The 22,476-nt window shown below is 41.2% G+C and overlaps 2 protein-coding genes across 5 annotated transcripts in view; both read left to right on the forward strand.

Annotated features, from left to right (window-relative positions):
- The first annotated feature begins 982 nt into the window (after positions 1-982).
- Positions 983-13,018, forward strand: TMEM41B (transmembrane protein 41B). Its single transcript, XM_075502170.1, has 7 exons — positions 983-1,205; positions 2,891-3,008; positions 4,156-4,284; positions 6,051-6,144; positions 6,981-7,085; positions 9,011-9,149; positions 10,029-13,018. The coding sequence occupies exons 1-7, from the start codon at positions 1,124-1,126 to the stop codon at positions 10,196-10,198; spliced, it is 837 nt and encodes a 278-aa protein (XP_075358285.1). The 5' UTR covers positions 983-1,123; the 3' UTR covers positions 10,199-13,018.
- Positions 13,019-20,259: 7,241 nt separating this feature from the next.
- Positions 20,260-22,476, forward strand: part of DENND5A (DENN domain containing 5A) — a 69,966-nt gene continuing 67,749 nt past the window's right edge. For 3 of the 4 annotated variants that reach the window (XM_075502171.1, XM_075502172.1, XM_075502173.1), the window contains exon 1: positions 20,261-20,515. In XM_075502171.1, the coding sequence (XP_075358286.1) occupies positions 20,407-20,515 (109 nt within the window). In that variant the 5' untranslated portion in view covers positions 20,261-20,406. Of the gene's footprint in view, positions 20,516-22,476 lie in introns of all 4 variants that reach the window. The other variant, XM_075502174.1, reaches the window with a different exon arrangement.

Below are 22,476 nucleotides of genomic sequence, written 5' to 3' on the forward strand. Positions count from 1 at the left end.
CCCTCAGCCAACAAGTCTGCCCAGAAGCTTATGCAATGTGCGTTTGCACAGCTTCAGAGCATTCTCTCTGGAGAACACTTACTGTAACACTTCTTGTTGGCGGGAAGAGTTGAAAGGTTAAGAGATGTCCTATTGCCAAAAGATTGCATGAGGAAATAGGTGCTTCGAGGTCAGATTCGGCTTGAATGCCAAGGAATCTGTGAACATTGGGACATGACGCTCTAGCTTTTCTGAGGGATTTCAAACCTCCTTACTGACAGGAACAGACATGAAGAAAATCCTGAGACAGCTAGAGGAGTTTTCTTTCTTCCCGGGAAAGAGCAATCCGGCTCATTTGAAACAGCGTACTGAAGCTTTCTTCTCGGAAGGGAGGAACAAACCGTCTCGAAAACCTAAAAACCTAACTGTAAAAACCAAATCAGGTTTCCCCTTTTCCTCAAAGCCTACTACTGTTCCAGCGCCCCGGTGAGCCCCGCCCCGCCCCAGAGCCGCCCGGGCACCGCCAGAGCCGCCGGCGCCGCCGCGGCGGGGCGCTAGTGAGGCCCCACCGTCCCAACAGGCGGCCGAGGGCCTCTCGCCGCTCTCTCTCTGAGGGAAGCTCCCACCCCCGTTCACAGATGTAAAGCCGCTCCCACGCCTCACGCCGTTACCGAGGTAAAACAAGCCCGCAGACAGGTTTTATCCTGCTTCCCGCAGGCAGGATCGGCCTTTATTTCCAGCCGGGCCGGGGCGCCGCCACCCCGCCGCGCTGAGGGGACACCCCACACCATATTTACCCCTACTGAGCGCACACCCGTTTACCATATATACCCACATGGGCGTTCCCAGAAAGGAGGCGTTACCGTATTTACCATCACTAACCCACCGCCGCATTTCATGACGTGAAGCCCAACACGTGCTCCCGTATATCACGGCGCAGAAGCGCAAACCGTAATGACCCTCATACAAGCGGCACACCGCAGCAGCGCATGCGCTGTGCGGCGACGGGGGCGGGAGGGCGAACGCGACCCGGTGGGGTGAGGAGGAGCGGCCGGTCCCGCCTCCTTCCCGTGGCTTTCGGTGCCGGCGAGGCCTGCCCTTGCCTTGATTCGCCGGCCGGTGGGTCCCGGGGTATCGCGGAGCCATGGCGCAGCAGAGGGCGGCGGAGCGCGGTCCTTGTCAAGCGGCGGCGGAGAGCGCCAGGCACCAGCGGCAGCTTCTAGAAGGTGCCGGGGGTTGGGGCGGCGGGAGCGCGCGACCTCGTCCTGCCAACGGTCAACCGCCCGCCCAGCTGCCCGCGCGGGCCGGGGACGTTGCCCGCTGCGGCCCGCGCGGGCGGTTGGGCGGGAGAGCGGCAGCTCGGTCGCCTCAGGGGGGCCGATGTGTGTGGGGGTGAGACGGGCTCCCGTCGCGGGGCCTGTCAGCCGCTATCGGCGTCAGGGCCGGAGGTCGAAATGGGGCAGCAACTCGCTCCACAGGCACGCTAAGGAGGAAACACGCGTGGGTTCGTGTGCGTGTTGTTCCACTACCGGCACGACCGTAGTACAAAAAGTGGCAGAAAGTGCAGTTCGCTTTATTTTCCTTTTTCGTCCTCTTAAGTTTTTTTTTATATTATTATTATTATTATTATTATTATTATTATTATTATTTTCTCTGTGGAGAAAATGTTATTAAAATAACCACCGGTGAGGTATTAACGCTTGAAACTGCTAAATAGAGGCCGCCTTCTGTCCTTTCGGCCTTAGCAGAGCTAGTGCACACCTGTGGGATCATGCTGACCTCAAAGCGAAAAACGTTAAAGCGAGTAAAATTGCCAGCTCGTCCAGCCGGCTGTTTCGTCCGTGGGTTTCGTCATCCTTTCGCTGTGTTTCACAACAGTGAGGTGGCAGCGCGACCCGCTTGAATGTTGCGCGTTGGCATTGTAGTCATGCCACCGGCATCTACGAATGAAAATACAGCCTTGGCATTTTTTGTGTTCTTCCAGTGACCAAGAGAGACGCTCCCTGCAAAGTTGTGCTAGCCTAACAGTGTCTGAGGAGAGAAAGTGTTTTAATACATGCACGCATACACACCCTAGCGTGGATGCAGAGAGTTTTACTGTTTATTTCTGTTTAAAATTATTTGTGCGTGTCGGTGCATTGGTGCTTATCAGTGTATTGCATATGTATGGTCATATTGGTAAAAATCTAAGACAAAAAAGTAGAGAAGAAGCCTTAAATGTAATTGTATCACTTATTGTACTCCCATTACTTCCTTTACACAAGAATTTAAGAGCTAATAAAAACTTACATAGACATATCAGAGAGAAGTCTTTCTTTTATGAGGGTAAAATATGTGTAATTCCCAAGTCTGAGAACTGTAATCTTTATATCCCAGGCTGGAGGCTGTGTGTGTTTACATATGTTTTCTTCTGATGTGTGTGTCTCAGCTAGTTGGCTAGTGGCTGTGCCTGGTGTTCTTTCTTAGCAGGAAAAAAAAAAAATCTGTTAATGAGCCTGTTTCAAAGTTGCGTTGTCCATACTGAAGGTTTAACTTCAAGTTAAATCTCTAGTTAATTGGACTGGCAGAAGATTTCTGGCAAAAAGGGAAAAATATGTATGGCTTACGTTGTTTTGCTCCTTTTTTCTCTTTACAAATGTATTTAATAAATTAAGGCTCAATTAATATGGATCATAGAAGTTGACTTCTGTGGGATGTTTGCCAGTGTAAGAACTTCGGATTTGTTTGAAAGCTTTCAGGGAATGTGAGCAATGTATTGTATATGTTACTGAAAGCGTTGGTGGGAAGATTATGTCCACAGGCAGCTTACCTTAACATTTCCTTAAGGTATAAGTTTGAAATCTGTTGTAAGATGTGAGGGGTTTTTTGTTGTTGTTTTGTTTTAACTTCCTTTGTTTTTGTTTAACTTCAGGGAAAGCGCAGGCAGAAGGTGGATCAGCTCGGACATCACTTCTTATTTTAGTGTCTATCTTCCTATCAGCTGCTTTCGTTATGTTCCTGGTATATAAAAATTTCCCACAACTTAGTGAGTAAGTATGTCAGGAAAGATTAATTTATTTGCTTTTTGTTCAGGATCAAATTGTAGAGGAGCCTACATGGGGTTAAGTGATTTTTAAACTGACATGAGTTAATTATAGATATAACCTTATTTTTTTGAAAGGGAATTTGAGTGTATAACCTAGAATGTCAGGGTTCAAAGCTTAATATTGAAATACTAACCGGTAGGATCTGTGTAAACAGAGTTGTACTTGACCTAGGGTTTCTGTTGGACAGTTGAGATACTGTGTTTTTGGTAAATTACTGCCTGTCACATTAGCAATGGTAACTCACTATGTTCTTAACCTTCAGTTGAGAGCCAAAACGTGCTTGGTTAGGGCTAGTTTATTTTAAAATTCCTTGTGTACTGGTATAACTGCAGGCTGTCATCAAAAGGGGACATCCTTCTTCCTTCATAGCTAAGCTTCACGTTCTCTTTTTCTCCTTTTCGTTGCATCTAGTGCTCGTGTTGGGAAGGTAGATAGTTTGACAAGATGGAAGCCTGCTTGTCTGACAACTTTCTTTTTTTCTTTTGGTAGTTAATTTTCTGTCTGATTAACTTGCTCAACAAGTTCAGTTTGCAACAGTCCAATCACTAAGTCTGATACAGAGGAAGAGAGGACACTCAACTGTGCTGCCCAGGGTTGCACCAGATTAAGGTGTGACATGAGATTTTGCTCTTAAAGCTTTGTTTGTTTGTGAGGTAAAGCTCTGCCGCTCTTGCTGCACTTCAAATGTTATGACCCTACTGTTGAGGCAGTTACAGGTTTTTTTGGCTGAAATGTTGACTGCTGTTCAGTTGCCAAGGTTTGGTTTGAGTAATTATTTCTTTTTGATCCGTACTTAGTAAGAAAAAAAAAAACCCCAAAACAATAACCCTAGAAATGAAGCTGATTATTGTAATGAATTAAAATATCATTTGCAAATATCTAAAATTGAGGATTTTCTAATACAAAACACGCTGTAAATGTTAAGTGTTCATCTGAGAACATTATCACAATATTAATCATGTGGTTTGTTTGCTGAGGTTGTAGTTTAGTGGTGTAGTGTATCTATTTATCTATATATTCAGTAAGTAATTTTACTATACTGTTGGATTATATTTACCACCACTCCTGCTATTTTTTTTCCCCCCTCCAGAGAAGAAAGAGAATGTATAAAGGTTCCTAGAGATATGGATGATGCAAAGGCCTTGGGAAAAGTCCTGTCTAAATATAAGGACACATTTTACGTTCAAGTATTAGTGGCATATTTTGCCACGTATGTTTTGTATCCTTTTTCTGATATAAATGGCAGTTTTGATATGGTCATATTTCTCTGAAAAAGAAACTACAAATTCAAACTTGTAAATTCTTGATCATGGGTAAAGAAGGCTAACATACCTAGGTACGTTTATAAATAGACACAGATATTCTAAAACCTTTGAACTTAAACCATTTCTTGTGTGTTTCAGTATGCTTTTTGGACTGTACGAAGGCATTGAGTAGAAGGAAACTGATGCATGCATGTATAGTAGTAAATGCTGTTGGGGATTTGCATGCAGCTTCACCTTGACTGTGTCTGTTATGGACAACATTATTAGCTTTGATATTAGACTTGGTCTCATTTTAGAGTTACGCTAACTTTTTAAATTGCAAACTGAATTGCCAGTTAGAAATTACTTTTGATTCTAAAGGAAAACTGAGACTACTGCACTGCTCTTCCTCGAGACATTCAAAAGTGCCATATAAAGGTAATTTACAGACTATTTTACAGCCTTTCTCAAGGAAAGCGTTTTGAGCCTTCTTTCATCTCTGCAATGCCCACATTAAAAAACCAAATTTCTATTTCCTTTTAGAGAGCGCTAAATTTCTGAAGTTCTCTCTGCCTAGGGATACACAAAGACTACCTGTGTTCTGTGTTAACTTTTTCCTGAGTGCTGAATATAATAATTAATCATTAAACACACTCTTAACTGGGACATTTAACTAAAGGTTAATAACTTTTAAAAGCTGTATAAGAGGTCTGTTTCATAGTTTAATGCAGGAGGCTTTCCTAACTCCCAAGAAAAATCAGCACTGAATGTGCCATTAGTAATTATCCTTCAGCTCGTTCTTTTTAAGTGTAGTTCACAAATAATAAATTTATGAAGAAAATTAAAATGTTGGTTTATATATTAACAAGAGGTAGAACAGAATTGGCTGTTTATTGAACTGTTATAGCAGCTGATGTGACGACATTTACTGTCTCAGCAGTAGACTGTGATCAGTTGACAAGCATGTTAGTTATCTTGGAACCTTGACACTTGCTTAGAAAAAGCTGTACTAGTTGTAATGGACTTAATAGAAAGGAAGATTATTTGGCTTTTTGATATTTCAGTCAATTCAACTCAGATAAAATAGTGTGCAAATTTTTTTTGCTTTATAAGATTTCTGTCCAAACTGGGCAATACATCACAGTCGCAAGTATGCCTAGCAAGCCTTAAGCTCAACAGCCTTTTTGCTTATGCTGCAGAAATTTAATTTTTGCCTTTTTGAAAAATTCTGACTGAAACTAGTGATCATGTATCCTAGTTATCTAGTGATTGCACCGTGCCTGTTTGTAAGGAAGTAGTAGTTGCCTTCATACATGTCAGTCTTCCATGAAATAATAGTTATGGGCTCAGATGAGGAGTTCTGTGAACTTTTCTGAGAGAATGGCTGAAATCTGCTTATCTCTAGTCAATAATGTAAAATCAGAAGTATGTGTTTCTTGTAATGTCACAATAAATACCCAGTGTCAATTGTAGCACAGGTAAAAGAGAAAAATGTAGTACAACTTTTATTATTTAGTGACTTATTTTTGTATGTGTAATGATGAATCTACCCCTTGTTTCTCTGTGCTTGGGCTTCTTGTGCTACTCTGCAAATGTATTTGGAAGTAAAGATCTTTAGAGGCTATGCCAATTTATGCTTGTTGAAATCGTAATATGTATTGTGACTGCTTAAAAAATTAAGAATTGGGTAGCTTTTTAAAAATGTTAGTTGTTTTTTTTTTCTTAACAAAGATGCATCCAGCTTGCAAACATTTGCTATCCCTGGGTCTATATTTCTCAGTATCCTGTCAGGGTTTCTTTATCCCTTTCCGCTGGCCCTATTTCTTGTTTGTCTGGTAAGTATGGAAAATAGTTTGTGAGGGCATATACTTCTATCCATTTGGAACACAACCAAGCATCTAAACAGCTTCCTGTTTGAAATGATCAGAGTCTGAGTGAAATAGGGGTATGAATGGGTTCTCATTCAGCTCTGCTGTGAGAATGGTGTTACCACAAAATTCACTGTAGCTTTGGGTGATGATCCAAAAGACTAAACTGTTTCTCCAAGTTTTCTTAATAATAGAGGCAGCTGGGTGTGAATCGACAGTCACCTTTATTTTAAGCTTACCTAGCATCTACCAGAACCTGACCGTAATTTCAGAACGCTTACTACATTTTTATTAGTGCACTGCAAAACACATCTGTCTTTAAACCAAGAAGCTTAATTTAAGATATGAAATGTATGTTATTGATAAGCTTCAAAAAATGTCATTTACAAAAGATGCAGTCATAGTGAGCCTTAGTACTTATGAATGAGATAATTGAGCAGGTATGGAAGACCAAGTTGACGAATTTTCAAATTTGAATCTTTAATGCCATTGTGCCCTTATTTGTAAAGCTTTCACTGTTCAAAATCTTAAAACTGCAGAAGCACTTAGTATTAACTGATAAGTAATCAACATTGTCTACTTTGAATGCTAAGATTGATCTATATGCCTTGGAAATAAAGGAAGTGTCTTGAGTCAACAACATTCTTAGGGAGTGTGTACATACTGCTGAAGGACAGCCCTTCAGCCACAATGGAGGGCTGCATAGAAGCAGGCTCTATCCAGCCAGTGTAGGGATATAAGGCTAAGATTAGAGTTTCTGCTCATTTGTTCCTTTTTTTTTTTTTTTTTCTCCCCCCCCCCAGTGCTCAGGACTTGGAGCTTCATTCTGCTATATGCTTTCATACCTAGTGGGACGTCCTGTTGTATACAGATATTTAACAGAAAAAGCGGTAAAATGGTCAGAACAGGTAAAGTTTCTAGAGCTGCTGAAATTTATGATAGAAAATGTATAGTGGAATAGCATGGAAAACTAGGGGGTCTTATGCTCATGTATCTAGTTACAAAGAAAGGATTCTGACTCCTTCCTGACACTGTATAGTTACTTTCTCTGGGTGTTTTTAAACAGTGGGGAGTATTCCTGATTTTATGGTATTTCCTGTGGGGAAGCTGTTTTTACCTAGGAAAAGTTTGCAACTGATAACCCCCCTGGTTTAGCTAATGTCAACAGGAAAACTCTCCAGTTTCAATTTAAAGTAATAGCTCTCTAAGCATCAGAACTAATGAAAGCTTGGGTTTCTGTTTTTTATAGGGGAAGAAAATCTGTAGCTATATGTTTGATTGCAAAACCTTAATTTGAAGATGTTACTGTGGTTGGAGCATTTAGAAACTTTCTTACAGCATCTGGTAACATTAGTTTCAGCAAGTGTTAATAGTCAGATGAAGTTAAAGATTTTGCAGTACAAAGTCATAGTGTGATTAGTATTTGACTGCATGTCTCTTGCTTTGATACTCTGAAACATGTTGAGATTTCTTTTTTTTTGGCAAGTGTGAAGCACAACTTACTACTATACTCTATTCAAGGTGTTTGAATCACATAAGAATATTTTAAACTTGTTCCTCATTAAGTAAGATGTGGACCTGTGTCCTGCACAATTGAGCTTATTAGATAATATAGTAGTATTTTGACTCTTGACCCAAGTAAATCTTAATATTGCAGTATAATCTGAGCAGCAAATGGTTGCTATTTCCATTAGTAGAATTGGATATGTGATTTAAAATCATGTAATTACATGTGCAGCTCATATCTCACTGCTTCCAGGTTAATTGGACTATATCATGCTTGCATTTTGAGGGTTAAGACATTTTATATGCAGGATTAATAAATGTTTAAATACTTGTTCTCCACTAAGGTTAAAAAAACCCACAGTGGTATTAGTGAACAATAGCAGGGCTACTGAGTTCAGTGTTGCAGTTAAAGCTAAAATGGGAAAAACCAGGGTTGTGACTGGGGTGAGTTACTACCTGAGATTTTAGACGGAATTGCAGTCAGACCGGGTTTGATTTCAACTGTTTGGGGCCAGATGACCATGTTTAGGCTTAGGCTTAGTGAAGGACTGCCAGGATAGGCCAGAAATGGTGGATGCTTTGCTACCCTTATAGCTTGGTTTGAGGTTACAGTCCTTGTTTGAGAGGGCTGATGTGCTACAGGCAGGCTGGAAGGAGAAGAGGCTTTGGTGTAGTACTAGTGTAAGGAGCTGGGCTAGACTTGAGAATATAATTAAGACTGTAAATAAAGTTGAGGCTATTGTGGTAATGGGTAATGTTAATGCTAGGCGTTCTAATGTGTAGGTAGGTAGGTTTTGCAACTGTGCTGGCAGCAGCCACCTGATGAACGTCAGAGCCATGACCTAGGTAAGTTTTCAGGTGAGGAATACAGCTATGTTTCAAGTTTGATTATGAGTTAGGACAGAATGGGTTGAGGAACAAACTTAATTGCTAGTTCCTGCAAAAGCTTTAGGAATAGGATGACAAGCTGGCCGTGTTGCTTGGGCTACAGTTAGACAGGCAGAGGTTGCTGCTCTAGAGTTAGGGTTAGGCCTGCTGCTGTGCCGAATTACTTGTTTGCTGTTTAAGTTGGCTGATTCAGACACATCGTCGTCATGCTCTACCACAGACTAGTATTTCCAGACTAATTTCAGTACTATTTAACAGGTGATTCACTGATGACTCTTCCTTGAGTCACTTATTGTTTAACTGATTTTTATGTTTGCAACTTTTAAATTTCTACAAAAGGTACAAAAATCTCCCCTAACAAACCTCTAGTAGTAAAATAATTGTGTATTTTCAAGGCAGGGATTGTTTTACTGAATTTTTTTTGTTTTTGTCTTGGCAGGTTGAACGACACAGAGAACACCTCATTAACTACATAATATTTTTGAGAATAACACCTTTTCTTCCCAACTGGTTTATCAATATAACATCTCCTGTAATTAATGTGCCATTGAAAGTATTTTTCATTGGCACTTTTCTAGGTAAGAATTCTGGCTAGTGAACTGCAGTTTGGGGGTAGCCCAAAGAAGGGTTATTACTTGCTTCTCTCTGTTTGCGTTGTTCAGCAGAGATCACCACCTACTGGACAACTGAAAGGTTACACAAGAATATTGCTTTTGTACTTTTCAGTGTGTGGAGCTTATAGCATCAAAAGATTTTAGTAGTCAGGACTGTTCTGATGTACTGGATGAGAGGTAATGAGCCTAGGCTAATTACTCACTTAAGGAAACATACATTATATGAACACTTTATTAGTAACTTTTTGTTCTACTTCATGGCTATCATGTTTCTGTGAACTTCTATAAGCTCCTATTTTGAGCTCAGCATAATTGTGTGAGGATGTATGTGACTTTGATCTGAAGGATTGTTTCTCCCCTTCCCGCTCCATTTTGTTCATCCTAATATATCTTCCTAGGAGTGAATTCATAATTTAACTAAAGTAGTGCTAAACACTTTAGTTTTGTAATTGGCATGTTTTTACAAATACTTTTTAATCTGGTCAGGAAACGATCCATATTTTTCCTTTGTGAACTTAAATAAAATCCATTCGTAGAGAGACAACTTGAAACTGCAGTGTCTAAAGAGCAGAGATTATTTTCTTAGTCTTCTGTGTTTGACTTGGTGTTAAAAATATTAAAAATGGCCTAAAACCAGTTCTTTTGATAACGGGTTTTTGTCTTTGAATTTTGTATTTACGCTGCTCTTTAAAAAAAAAAAAAAAAACAACCAAAAGTACGCGGCAGTAAAGTCTGAATTTTTTGGTGTTAAAAGTTGGATGACGATTATTTCTTCCTTTTTTTCACCCTAACAAGCTGTTTTTTCTTCCTTTGCTTTCCTACCCTTCTAATTCCCTGCTCCAGGTGTGGCACCACCATCTTTTGTAGCCATTAAGGCAGGAACAACGCTGTACCAACTTACAACAGCAGGGGAAGCTGTTTCCTGGAACTCTGTTTTTGTCCTCATGATACTAGCCATCCTCTCCATCCTACCAGCTGTCTTCCAGAAGAAACTGAAACAGAAGTTTGAATAAGGATCAAACTGGACCAGAATTTCCCATACTTCATCTCAGGATCAGCACTTCTGATATTTGTATATTTGCTTTTCTATTGGATCTTAAGCAATGAAAGGGGAGGCGTGTAATTGATAAGAATGTCTTTAAATGAACACATGGCCTAAAATAGAAGGAACCGTGTTCAGAAATGTACTGCATATAGTTTTGTAACCAAACCATCAGTGTTTTACTTTGGGAGGGCATGTGTGGGGGGCCCTCAGGATGAGGGAAGTGAAAACACAGATGTAATATTTTGCTCTGATTATCTGCAGAGCAAAAATTGTAATGTAGACATAAACTACAGATAATGCTTTCTAAAACTTGCAAGAAAAAAACCTCTTAATTATTCAGTCCAGTTTTGTAACATTCTCTGTAGGCTTGCATGTGATCTGGTCTGAATACATTTCTCATCAACAATATTTCTTTTTTTTTGCCTTCTGGATTTCCAAAATAATAGCATAATATAATAACGGTGCTCACTCAGAAACAAAAGTTTCTTGCAGTACTTTAACTACAATGATATTCTCATCCTGATTGTTTACTTCTATTTATTAGTGCTGTGTGGATTTAAATACTTGAACCTACATCTGCTTTACTAACTGGATTAACAAAGGCCAAGTGTCACATCATTCCCTCTTGTCCTGTCCTCTGTAAAGTTTTTTCTGGGAGAGGATATAGGAAGGGAGAGAGTAGGTTAGAATTTTTGTCATGGCTGGCTGATGATTTTGAAGTTCTAATTTTAAATTTTTAATGTTGATTATTTTGCTGATACTTCACTTGCATAGATTTATTCTGCCAATTTAAGAAAATGATCGTATGGTTATATAAAACTCAGTTCTCAAGTGATTTAAAAATGTATAACTTTAAGCATTGTAATACTACCATTTCTCAAGCAATATGTAAAGAGTATAAAATTTTCCACTGCTGCTGGATTAGCTAGAAATGTCAGGTACACAAATTGGTGTAGTTCTTATTAAAGAGCTGATTCCAAATAATGTTCAAAGCATCATGTAACAGAAGGCTCATGTGTCAGTGTATATAAAATTGAAAGGATGATTCCATTGTCCGGTAAGTCAGTAGCTGGCAGTGGGCGACCAGCAATGATTCACCTTTAAGTAAAAGTATATATATTCACTCAATAAGGTATATGATACCTCCCCTTGTATGCTTATAACTCTTGTAGTTTGTTGTATTGTCAGTGGAATCCCATAAAATGAGGCCCTGATGAGCAAGGAACTGGGGTGCGCGTTTAAGTTTTATCCTACTGAAACCAGTGCTGCTTCTATGCTTTAAGTTGGTGCCCCTGAAGTATCTTGCTGAAATGGGAGTTGACACATTAGCATATGCTCCAATTCAAGGGTTTATTTGTCTGTATCCTCATGTTAACTCATCATATGATAGATCATTTGAGATGTAAGAGAACAGTTCCATAAATGTGATAGTGTGAAAGGTACTGGTACCTTTAAAGAGTTTTGTTCTTTTTGTAACATAATTGACTCCTTCATTTCATCACAGTATTACATGTAAATATATAGTAAATATTATTGATGTACTATTTGTCTTTTATTTAAGTCTGGGCTGCACATAAATGGTATTTTTTACATAGGTATGTAAAGGAATTCATATCACTTCTGTTTGCAAGTTTATTGTAAGATCATTTAGCTTCAGCAATTGTTTTGTTGTTTAGAATTTACTCTAAAAGTGTACTTTATTGGCATTTAAAACTGAACAGTGATTATTTTTATTGCGGCAGCTCTAATCTCAGAGGTCATCTACCCAGGGGATTTATTCCGTAGTAAACTTGAGTGTGAATTTAGCTGTTGTGAGCAAGTGTCCCCTAGACTATTGAGTGTGAAGTCACTGTAGATTTACAGCCTACTTTTCCACATAGTTAATTTTTCATGCAGATGATCTCTTAGAATAAATTACCTACAACTTATTGTCCAGTGGCTTTTCTCAAAATTTGTCGCAATTATTGGTCAATAACGGATGCTGTTGGAAAATCCCTTCTATTCTGTATAAAGCCAATGTTTGGGCGTAACCTTGGCACTAAAGAAGGAACTGAACTATGTTTTAATTTAATGTGAATCACTTGACATTTTCACTGCATTATATTTCACTGTGTAGATGGGATCAGGCTGTGTTACTGAAAAATCTGTTGTGTTTCAGCCATCGACTGAGTTCCCCTCACAGTGGCTAAAAGCCTTAAGACTTTAAAAAGGTTGAAAATACAGTTCTTTTCCCTTTGCAAAAAGTTAGCATTTTTTTTAACCTGTCCCTTCTGTGTTTATCTTCAGCTGCCAATGGCCTCAGGCAGTTTCCTACCTTATGAGGACTACTTCTGCGGGTTGTGAAGAGTAAGGAAGGCCTTGTGAAAAAGGCAAAAAAGCACTGTGCTGTGGAATACTGTACCAGCCTACTCTTTCCTTTAGGGAATCCAGCAAGTGATCCAAGAGATAGCCATAGCATTTTGACAGGAAAACAGTGTCTACCACGAAACAAACTGGGAAATCAGGAAGATGTAGCTTTGTTTTTTAACTGCAAGCAATTTTGAGTTGTTAGGTGACCTGTTTATCTTTTGGAATTTTTTGTGATACCTGCATGACATCATTACTAAATGTCTCTTGCCATTTGGTAATAAAGCTGTTATATAAAACATGAAACATTGTATTTTTGAGTACGATAAAGCATGCTGAACTTCCCACTAAGCTTAATTTTTTTATTAACCTGTTTAAAAGGGATGAGGAGTTCTTAAATGGTATTTTTAATGACTGATTAAAAATTAAACTGAGCTGATTACTTCTGTAGATGAGATTCATTCTGTGTCTACCTTTATTTCAGAACACCTAGGTAAACTTGATTTCCTTTTCCACCTGAAATTAATTTCTCACATATAACAGTAATTTTGAAAAGTTTTTATAATTTGCATTGGAAGGCAATTGGGTCTAACTTGTATTATCTCCTCAAATAGAACCATTTGCATAATTTGCTCTTTTTGTTTTTGCATTAATTCCTGATGGAAGGTTCATGTGCTAACATTATTATAGCTTCATTCACCTTCCCTTAATGTTATGTCCAGTTATAGAATTCTTTTTTTTGCCTTGTATAGAAAACTGATGTTGAAAGCTTGCTGAAAGGTTAAGACAAAAGAAGTAAAAATTAAAAAATGACAAGTCTTTCTTTAAAATGTTAGTGAACTATACTATTATGCAAAGTCAAAACATGTTTTTTGTTGTCAGGTAACTTTGAAGAGTTTTTGTATGTTGTTCCTGAGAACAGAACTATCATCATGTGTAGTTTCTGTGATAACTGAGTATTATGATAGTAACTAAAAGGCAGTGTGGATTGCTCTGCTTTGTGTTAGAACTGAAGCGTGCTGCCTGCCTCATACCATGCAGTTTACTCTGGATTAAGCTGAACAACCAGCAGAATCGACTCAACCAGGTAGCTGATCAAGGACTGAAGCACCCAGCAGCTACTGCACGTACATTTTTACAAACATAAGGACTAACTGAAATAGACGCCTGTGAGAGCTGTTGCTACAGGAATGAAATTCATCTCTGTAGTGTTTTGCACTAGGAGTATATTAAAAAGGAACAAAAAGGGAAATGCATTCCTTTCTGGTTTTTAGTCACATATTTTTTCTTTCTTTCATTCTTGTAAGTAATAATAATAGTGGAGTCTTAACTCTGGGAATTGTGGGAGCTAAAGCACTAAGAATCATACCTTCTAGTAAAATTCCTCCATTCAAAATGAAGTTCAGCACAGTGAACAAATCCTGTCCCAGGAATGCTGTGTGAGTGCCTGTCCATTCTGTACCACCCACTGCAGAGCCAGTGCCAGAAAGGGGAAGTCTAACTCTCCCTCAAATGTATAATAAACTGTTTTTCATATGTGGGACAATCTCTTTTGCAAGATTACAAAATAGGGGGATTCTTTTTCCCCAGGAATCTGAAAAGAACAGGTCAAATTATAGAAAGCTTTCCTTCTGTCGTAAGTAGTGTGAGGTTTGTGAACCATATATTTTAGTATGACAGTGTTAAGAGGGCAGTGAAAGAAGTTTAGGCAGGAGAGTAGGATCCAGAGCGAGCTTTTCAAATTTCCCTCAAAGAGAAGTTAGTTACTCTGGTTATTTTTATGACCAGTTGATGTCTTGCAATGATACACATTTCTATCTAACTCTCAGCTGGTGGCTTTATAGCTCCAGGTCACCCAAACTGAAATAAATTATGGCCTTTTAATAATGGCAATTAATATGAATAAAAGCATATATTTACTAACATACCGTAACTCCCCTTCCTCCTCTTAAAAATATTCCACCTAGTGTAATAATTCGTGTTTCATTGTTTTATAGTATACAAGGAAGACTCTGGGTCTGGATTATGAGAGCTAAAATCAATGACTGGTGTATAACTATGCGAGAGGCCTCATAAAAGCTCCTTTCTGTAGATAATCTTCAAAACAGAATTCTTCTGTACATCTCTAGGACTTCAATGATATCTTCAAAGCCTTAAAAGGTTAATAGACACAAGGTTAGTAGGCTCTGGAGAGGAGAATGTGCCATAGTGGCAAACAGCTTCTAAAATTCTGCCTTGGAATTAAGATCTAATGTTACGGTCATAACTCCAGATTTTTCTTTTACAACCTAGCCCTTGAGCAGTTGTATCCAATAATCTGGAATTTGCAATCTTTACTGTACTTGGAAGACTTCCATGCCATGACAAAGTGTTTTGAGCAGATCACTAAATAATTCTTATATTTAACTATTTGTTCTGTGTTAAAATGATTTCTCACAGGGAATATCGCCAGGGCGCGGCTTGGAAGGGCAGAGCCCAGCTGGCCTGTCCACTGCCTCTGGTGAGGGAGCAGGGCAGGCTGGGGGCAGCCTCAACCAAGAGTCTGGGTCATCAAGCAAGTCTGTGGTGATGAGACAGCTCTGAGGTGAAGCCAGAAATGCAAATCAGCAACACAAGGTCAGGATTGGGCCCAATAAGGGTAACCCGGGTGTGACACAGCCCAGCAGCCTGACTTAAATGGACCCATGGTTGGTGGGGTTGAGACCCAAGCTGAGGCTGTTCAGGGCCACTAAGGCCTATTAGTGCCCTCAGGGCCCTTTTATCATAGAATAGTTTGGGTTGGAAGGGACCTTTAAAGGCCATCTAGTCCAACCTCCCTGCAATGAGCAGGGACATCTTCAACTAGAGCAGGTTGCTCAGAGCCCCGTCCAGCCTGATTTTAGGCAGTTTCTGTCTTGATATGCTGACTTTGATAGGACTTATCCTGAATTATATCCTCTAATATCTTCTGATTCTCCTCCAGTGTTAAGGGAGACCCTAAATGCTCGGTCTGAATACTAAAATATTTATTAAGCAGATGCAGTAAATCAGACATTTCGATACCCAAGCCCCCTTTGTGGGTCTAGCTCAGTGTCTCAACTAGAACACTAGGTCAGACAGCCACAAGTCTTCAAACCAGACTTCAGACTTAACCAATGTGTGACCTTGACTGCGTCAATATTGTGCAGTTTCCTGAAAGCCTCTTGATCCTATGTTTGCCTTGGTCTTGATATCAGTGATGAAAATCAGGGTATTATCTTCTTTCTTCATGGTTGCTTCTGCAGTCAAAGGGAACCTCGTAATGACATAAAGTTCAAGCTTGTTCTGCTGTGGGGTGCTCTTGCAGGGGTTCCTGAGCTGCCTTTGCAGCCACTGGGTTGAGTCTCGGGCCTCCCACAAGTGGGAAATGTGCAGACCTTCTTGACACTGGATGTTTTCAAGAGCCTCCTTGGCTGTCAGCGCCTTGGCCTTTGCCTCCACCTTGGAGGACTTGGCCTCCTTAGGTTGGGGCACCATCTTCAACAAGCAGAAGTGAAAGGAGTGGAAACAAATTAAACCAGACTCTCACATACTCACCCTCTGCCTTAATCTCAGATATTGACAAACCCTTGGACCTCTCTGACAGGTGGCATGGTGCCACTGCCCATCTGAGGCTCTGGGAGCCCTGGTAGATACACCTGCACAATGGATCTATGACCTGCTTACAAGCTGTACTACCAGGTGTGGCTTCCTGGAGCTGGGGAGCAGAGGGACAATGCTGCATGGGAGCTTAAGAAACGTTGTTCAGCACCTTGACGTGGCAGTTCTCTGATCTCTGCCCTGATGTGGGAGGATGTGTGTGTTCGGTGATCTGGTGTGCAGGCTATATTCCAGAAGTCTGTTGCATGGATATCGCTTACACCAAACAATCACAGCCAGTTTCAAGTGTCCAGTTTTGCAGACTGGAGAGGATTGCTTTCATCGTAAGTGTCATTGATTTTTTTTTTTTTTCCCCCCAAGAATCCAGGGTAAATATCTTAATTGAAGTAGTTAGAAGACACAATATCCAATCAGCACCCTGACAACTGTAGTGATTTCTTTATGCGTTGAGCTCTGTTACCATTCTGAGCTTACCTCATCTTGGGAACAAGCTGTACAGAAAAAGGGCAGATACCCTATTTCAGACTTTTTCAATTCTCTGAGCAGTGTTGAATAAAACTGTAATTTGCTGCTTAGGTTTCTTACTGCTTATTATAAACTCTTCCAATAATTATGACTGTGATTGTTGGCAAAATAAACCTAAATTAACTAGTATGAGGAATAATCAAGATATGTTCGCATTAAGTTCTGTCTTCACTATTTTTAAAGGACTTTATTCTCTTTGATTTAAGGCTTGAGCTTGAAAATCCCAGTCTTTGCCATTGAAAACAGCAGCTGAATCAACAGTGATAGTCTTGCCAAAGACAATGAATCTTTTAAATCACTTCCTATTTACTGATAATAGCTTTATGATTCTCTGGCTGAACAGTCATAGTTTCCACAGATTTCACAATTCCACAGATTTTCTCGACATCATAAAGAATACTTTCAAGAATTCATAAGGTAGTTTAGAGTGTTGTTGCCTTACTCAAGGACATCTAAGCAATTCGCAAAGTTTGTTTCCTGTGGTGGAACATTGCTCAAGAAGACTGACAGATTAAAGCTACTGGCCTTTCAATTAGACATCACAGATGTTGCTTGTAGTCACTAGGTAAGAGTATTTCAGAAATGAAATAATCGGGGGGGAAGGAGAGGGGAAGATACAATGGAAAAGAGACAGTCATTGACAAAATGGGAGGGGAAAGCTCTAGCTGTTTGGGTACACCTCCCGGATGCCTAGATTTAAGAGAGACTAGGCTGTAAACTGCCTGGGAAAGCAGAGAATTTGTCTGACAAAGTATGAATGAGCTTTTCACAGCAAAAATTGTGGTGACTCTTATCTTTCCTGGTTAATGAACCTTTTGTTGATTCTGCTTCGTGCAGTTCCTCCCTTCTTGTAGCAATTCAAAGCAAATATGAATTTCTTAGTCTGAGACTCTCCTTTAAAAATATTTCTTGTCCCTTACCCTGTTGCATAGCAAGGTGTATGTGCGTTTAAATATTGCTGCTCAACAGTATTTCTGGTAATCCTCTGCTTGCTTACTGGCCCATCTAACTTTATTTGCTAAATCTTCTAAGTACATGGTTATTGCTGGAACAGTTAAAGCACAAGTAAGAACAATTTTTTATTTCCCCATTTTACTCTTTATTTGATAACCCCCCCCCTGCCAATATTTGTGCTGTTTCCCTAAACTTTCTTGCAAGTCCTTCTGAGACCCTCAAGCTATGACTTTTGTTTATAAGCCTGAACTGCAGTTCAGGCTTACTCAAAAGTTTACCACCTGCTGAATACATTGCCCTTTGCCACATCAAAAGCAGACAGAGAAACAAAATGTGCAAAAAATGGCTAGAGAACATAGCAGAATAAGAGCAACTAGATTTAGCTAGTTCTGTTCTCTGTGGCTGTCTTCCACAAACTACCAGGCAGGGTCAGCATAATCTAAATGCTTACTGTAGAGTTAACTTGAGACTTTCACTCTGGTATTGCTCCTAATTATCCTGCTATCTTTATTGAAATTGTTATGTCACAGAGTTCGTTACCTGGTGTGCAACACCCCATACACACACAGAGCCGAGATATCGGTTTATTTCAGGTTTTGCGGAAGACTGTGTGCTAGGTGGTAGCTCCACAAAGCTAGCACCCTGCTCATTCATACAGGTACAGTATTTATACAGTCTAGTTATGCATAAGTAATTATGCAAAGCAGTTTTCTATTCATCTACATTTTCTCATCTAATTCTTAAAGCTACAGTACTAGTTTAATATTCTATGCACACCCAAAGGTGAGGGGTCTCCGCTTGGGCTGGAGTTTCCAGCTCAAGGGGTGTGACTTTTAGTATTATAATGAGGATAGTTTGTGTGAGGGTGCTTCTTATCACACTTCTACTAGTAGCTTCAGATTGTTCCCAAAACATCTTAATTAGCTTACATATTTCTCCAGGATGTGTTTCACTCCCAAGGACAATAATTTGTGATTAGACGTTCCACATTCCCGTCTGAATCCCCCTTACCAACTTTATGTACATCTTGGCCTTCCACCAGCTGTAGTATGCTTCTCACATTTAAATATTTAGATCAGACTGAGCTTCCACGTATACCCGTATAATGCTGAATTCGATTGACTACAAAATCTCTCCCTCAGGTTTGCTAGTGGTTTAAAATTGAACTGTCAATCAAATCTAAGCAATACTTTCATTCATTGATAACCCATTCTGTGGCCCATACTGTCTTAATCAAGTGAATACTAATAGCACCAGTGCTGCTTACAGTTTTTCCTGTTTCCCAGAGGGATGGAAAAGCTCTCCACAATTCACTGGGCAAAATGGCGTAAGAGCTTAGTTATTGTATTGCAAAAGGCTGTAGACCATTGACAGTGAAGTCTTACATGTGCTGCTGCCTCTAGTGCCTGCAAAGAACTCAGTATGTCTTGGCGATGTAAACTCAAATATGCGAAGCTTCACATGGTTGATAGCATGTTAAGTTAGATTGGTGTCTGATTAATTCAGCACTATGGATGCAACCTTAACTACCTGGGCAGTCCTAGATAATAATCCTAAAAGACTGAAAAGCTTTTAATGTCTCCTCTTATAAGCCCTACAAGATAGGGAAGAATTCTGATGTGAAAGCCACAAATAGAGAACTGGGAGAGGAGAGGAAGGGGAACTCTTACAGACCTAATTTTAGTCTAGCAAGGCTGTCCCAGGCCCCTCTATGGTCAGTGGAAAGAAGTGCTCTCAACTCAGAGCATGGGTACATGTTACTAGTCCCTCAGTACTTGGTTTGAGTCAGTCTTGTTCTTCCCCTCTTCCCCAGGGGTTGTTTTCCTTTCCATGCTGGGCCAGAAGGGGGGTAGATTTCACTCAGCTGTGCAAGCCCAACTGTGTTAACAGAGTTGTCAGTGATGTTAATTCAAATAGAAAAAAAAACAACAACCCTAAACCCAAACAATCCCAAAAGCACTTCCCCTGCACCCACCCTCTCTCCCCCATGACCCAGGCCCTTTTCAGGGTATGGCTGCTCCACAAAGCTGTGGAGTCACAACAAGCATTGGAGCAGCAGCCTTCAGGGAGTGGGGATGACAAGCTGTAGGTGACAGGGGAAGACTTAAGTCTGGATTTGCTTTCAAAACACCACCAACACTAAACCGTGCTTTGAGCGAGTAGCCCCGGGCAGAGCCTCCTTGTCCCCTCGAACTGCAGAGGCGGGCAGAGCCTCTCCCTGGCTGAGAAGAGCCTCTGAGGTGAACCCCTGAGCCACCGACCCCCCGAAGCTTAGGCCAGTGCTGTAGCCACAGACCCCTCGCCAGGAGGCACAAAGCAGAGCTGCTGTCCTGCAGTGGTCTGACCGCATCCCCTGATGGCTGCCCGCCCGCCTCACCGTCCCCTCAGAGAGCGGACGCGCCATGGCCAGCCACCGGCCTAACGGCCACCGCGCGCGAGACCGCCCCCCTCACGCCTAACCGCCTCTGCGCGCCCACCGCCCCCCCGGCTGGACCAGCAGCATCACGTCATCCCCCGAGCCCAGAGCGCAGGCGCAGCATTGCGGTTCCCCTGCCCGGGCCGCCCCCCCGCAGGAACAGCTGGGGGCTGTACCCACAATGCCGTGCGGCGCTGCCCGCTCCGCTCCATCATGGACGCGGCCGCCGCAGCTGGCGCAGCTGGCGCAGCCCCGCCGCCCCCCGCCGCCGCCCGGCCCCGCACCCCCTGAGCCCCGCGCACCCCTCGGGCTCCAGCATGAGCGGCGGCAGCGGGGGCGGCTCCTCGGCACCCGGCCGCTTCGCCGACTACTTCGTGATCTGCGGGCTGGACACCGAGACCGGGCTGGAGCCGGACGAGCTCTCCGGTGAGTGGCCGCGGGGTCGGGGGCGGCGGCCGTTAACGGTCGGCTCTGTGGCGGCGGCGGCGGGACGGCAGCCCTGGAGGCGGGGTCCGGCCTCGCCGCCTCCCCGCTCCGCGGACCCCGGGCGCCGTCTCGGCCAGCCCCGGGCCACTGCGGGGGGAGCCGTGGGTACCCCCCCGCCGCCCCCTGCCCCGGCAGCGGCGCTTGTGCCCCCGCCGCCCCCGGCTCTGTGTAGCTGCCCTGAGTGCTTGAAATGCAGAAATGCCTGACTGTGCACAGGAGTGTATTTGTAGAAGTGGACTTAACTTTAAAAACCGCAACAAAGTACCTCTTTTAAACGGCCTTTTCAAAGTGAAGGTTGTGTGGTGGAGGCGGTGTTATTTTAGATCATCTGTCTTAACAACGATATTCTGCGCTCGTTTTGGAGCTTGGTTGCATTTACCAACTTTTAGTCAGGCTCCTGGACGTTTGAAGCACGCAGGTAATCTTAATGAATCGGATTTTGGAGGGAAAGCGACGACTTTTTCCTTGTTCTGTATTAAGTTTCGTGGTAGGATAGGATAAGAATTCTTTTCCAGCAGTATCTGAAAAGAAATCGGGTTAGGAAGTAATTACTCTGCTACATGAAAACGTTCACACCAAATACACAGCTAAACCATATCAGTCTATCCCACAGCACTGTGTCAAACCTGTGTTTTTAAGGTTACAAATCTGTTCTTTGTTTTAGCAGCACCTTGTTTCAGCTTTAGTTTCACTGCACTGGCATAAGTTAAATTAGATTGCTGCTTAGCATCTTTAACTGTTCAGAAAGATATAGGAATGTGGAGGTGAAAACCTGACCTAACATCAGTACTTACTTTGGGTGTTTGAGCTCAGAACTGACCAATGATATATTCGTTCTTTTTTCTTTTTCTTTTTTTTTTTTTTAAATTAGCTTGCTTTTATAAGATGTCATGAGGCTTTATTTTACATCATTGTATTTTTAAGAAAAGCAGCTAAATAAACACTTGTTTCTTGTAGAGTGAAATTTGTGTTTAGAACTGACTTCTTACATTGAACTCTCCTAAACTTTGGCTGTAATGGAAACTTTCTTTTTTTTTTTCTTTTCTTTTAATGACTTTAAACAAAATTTCTCATCTGTCCCTCATGCTGAGCAGTACCTTACCCTAAAAGAATTCATGTTTGTCTAATGTTAAAATAACTGTAGACTACAGTTTGAGACTTTAAGAGTGAATACAGTGTAACGGTCTGCTCTGTAGTGGCACTTTAAATTACAGCAGCCATTTAATTTAAGAAATCCAAGAGAACAAAATGCAATACAATTTCACTGAAGGATATGTGAGGTTCCACAGATTTTTCTTGATTAAATCACAAGTGAACAAAGTTTCTAGATTGAAAACAGTTTCTGATGTTAATTTTGTTATTCATTTACTCTGTATCTATCTGTGTAACATAGTGCAAGGCACACTCAGTAATACTCTCTGATCTTGATAGGAACATGAATAACTTTCCTCACATAATTAAATTTAAAACCAGCAATGTATTACTTTGAGCTAGCTATCTAATAGTAAACTGGAAGACATCAGTGCCTTTTTTTAAGTATTCTGTCTGAGTGCGCAGGTCTGAAAGCTGGAGCATGATGTTCTTTCTGTATTTGGTTTCCCTATCAAGGACTACTTCTATAGTATGTAAAACTGTAGCATGCAATATATCTTGGCCTCTGCTATGCCACCATGATACTGTAACGGTGTTGCTTGTGGCAAGGTGTTGGTTTTGGGGGGAGGGAATAGGTTTGAGTATTTATGGGGGAGACTGATTTTTATGTGATTTGAGGAAAGGGTTTAAAAAAAGGGGGGGGGGGAAGAGGTTAAATTTATGATAACATCACAGCATATGAGCTAGCTGGAATTCCGGTGCATTTTCTTGAGTTTGTTGTGTTATTAATAATGCATGATCGTGTGACT

The sequence above is a fragment of the Mycteria americana genome, chromosome 5, assembly GCF_035582795.1.
Source record: "Mycteria americana isolate JAX WOST 10 ecotype Jacksonville Zoo and Gardens chromosome 5, USCA_MyAme_1.0, whole genome shotgun sequence".
Classification (NCBI taxonomy): domain Eukaryota; kingdom Metazoa; phylum Chordata; class Aves; order Ciconiiformes; family Ciconiidae; genus Mycteria; species Mycteria americana.

Excerpts from the sequence above, each read along its gene's own strand:
- TMEM41B (XM_075502170.1), top strand. The coding sequence starts at position 1,124 with ATGGCGCAGCAGAGGGCGGCGGAGCGCGGTCCTTGTCAAGCGGCGGCG. Across the intron at positions 1,206-2,890 it reads CCAGCGGCAGCTTCTAGAAG|GGAAAGCGCAGGCAGAAGGT; the intron begins GTGCCGGGGGTT and ends GTTTAACTTCAG. Across the intron at positions 6,145-6,980 it reads CCCTATTTCTTGTTTGTCTG|TGCTCAGGACTTGGAGCTTC; the intron begins GTAAGTATGGAA and ends CCCCCCCCCCAG.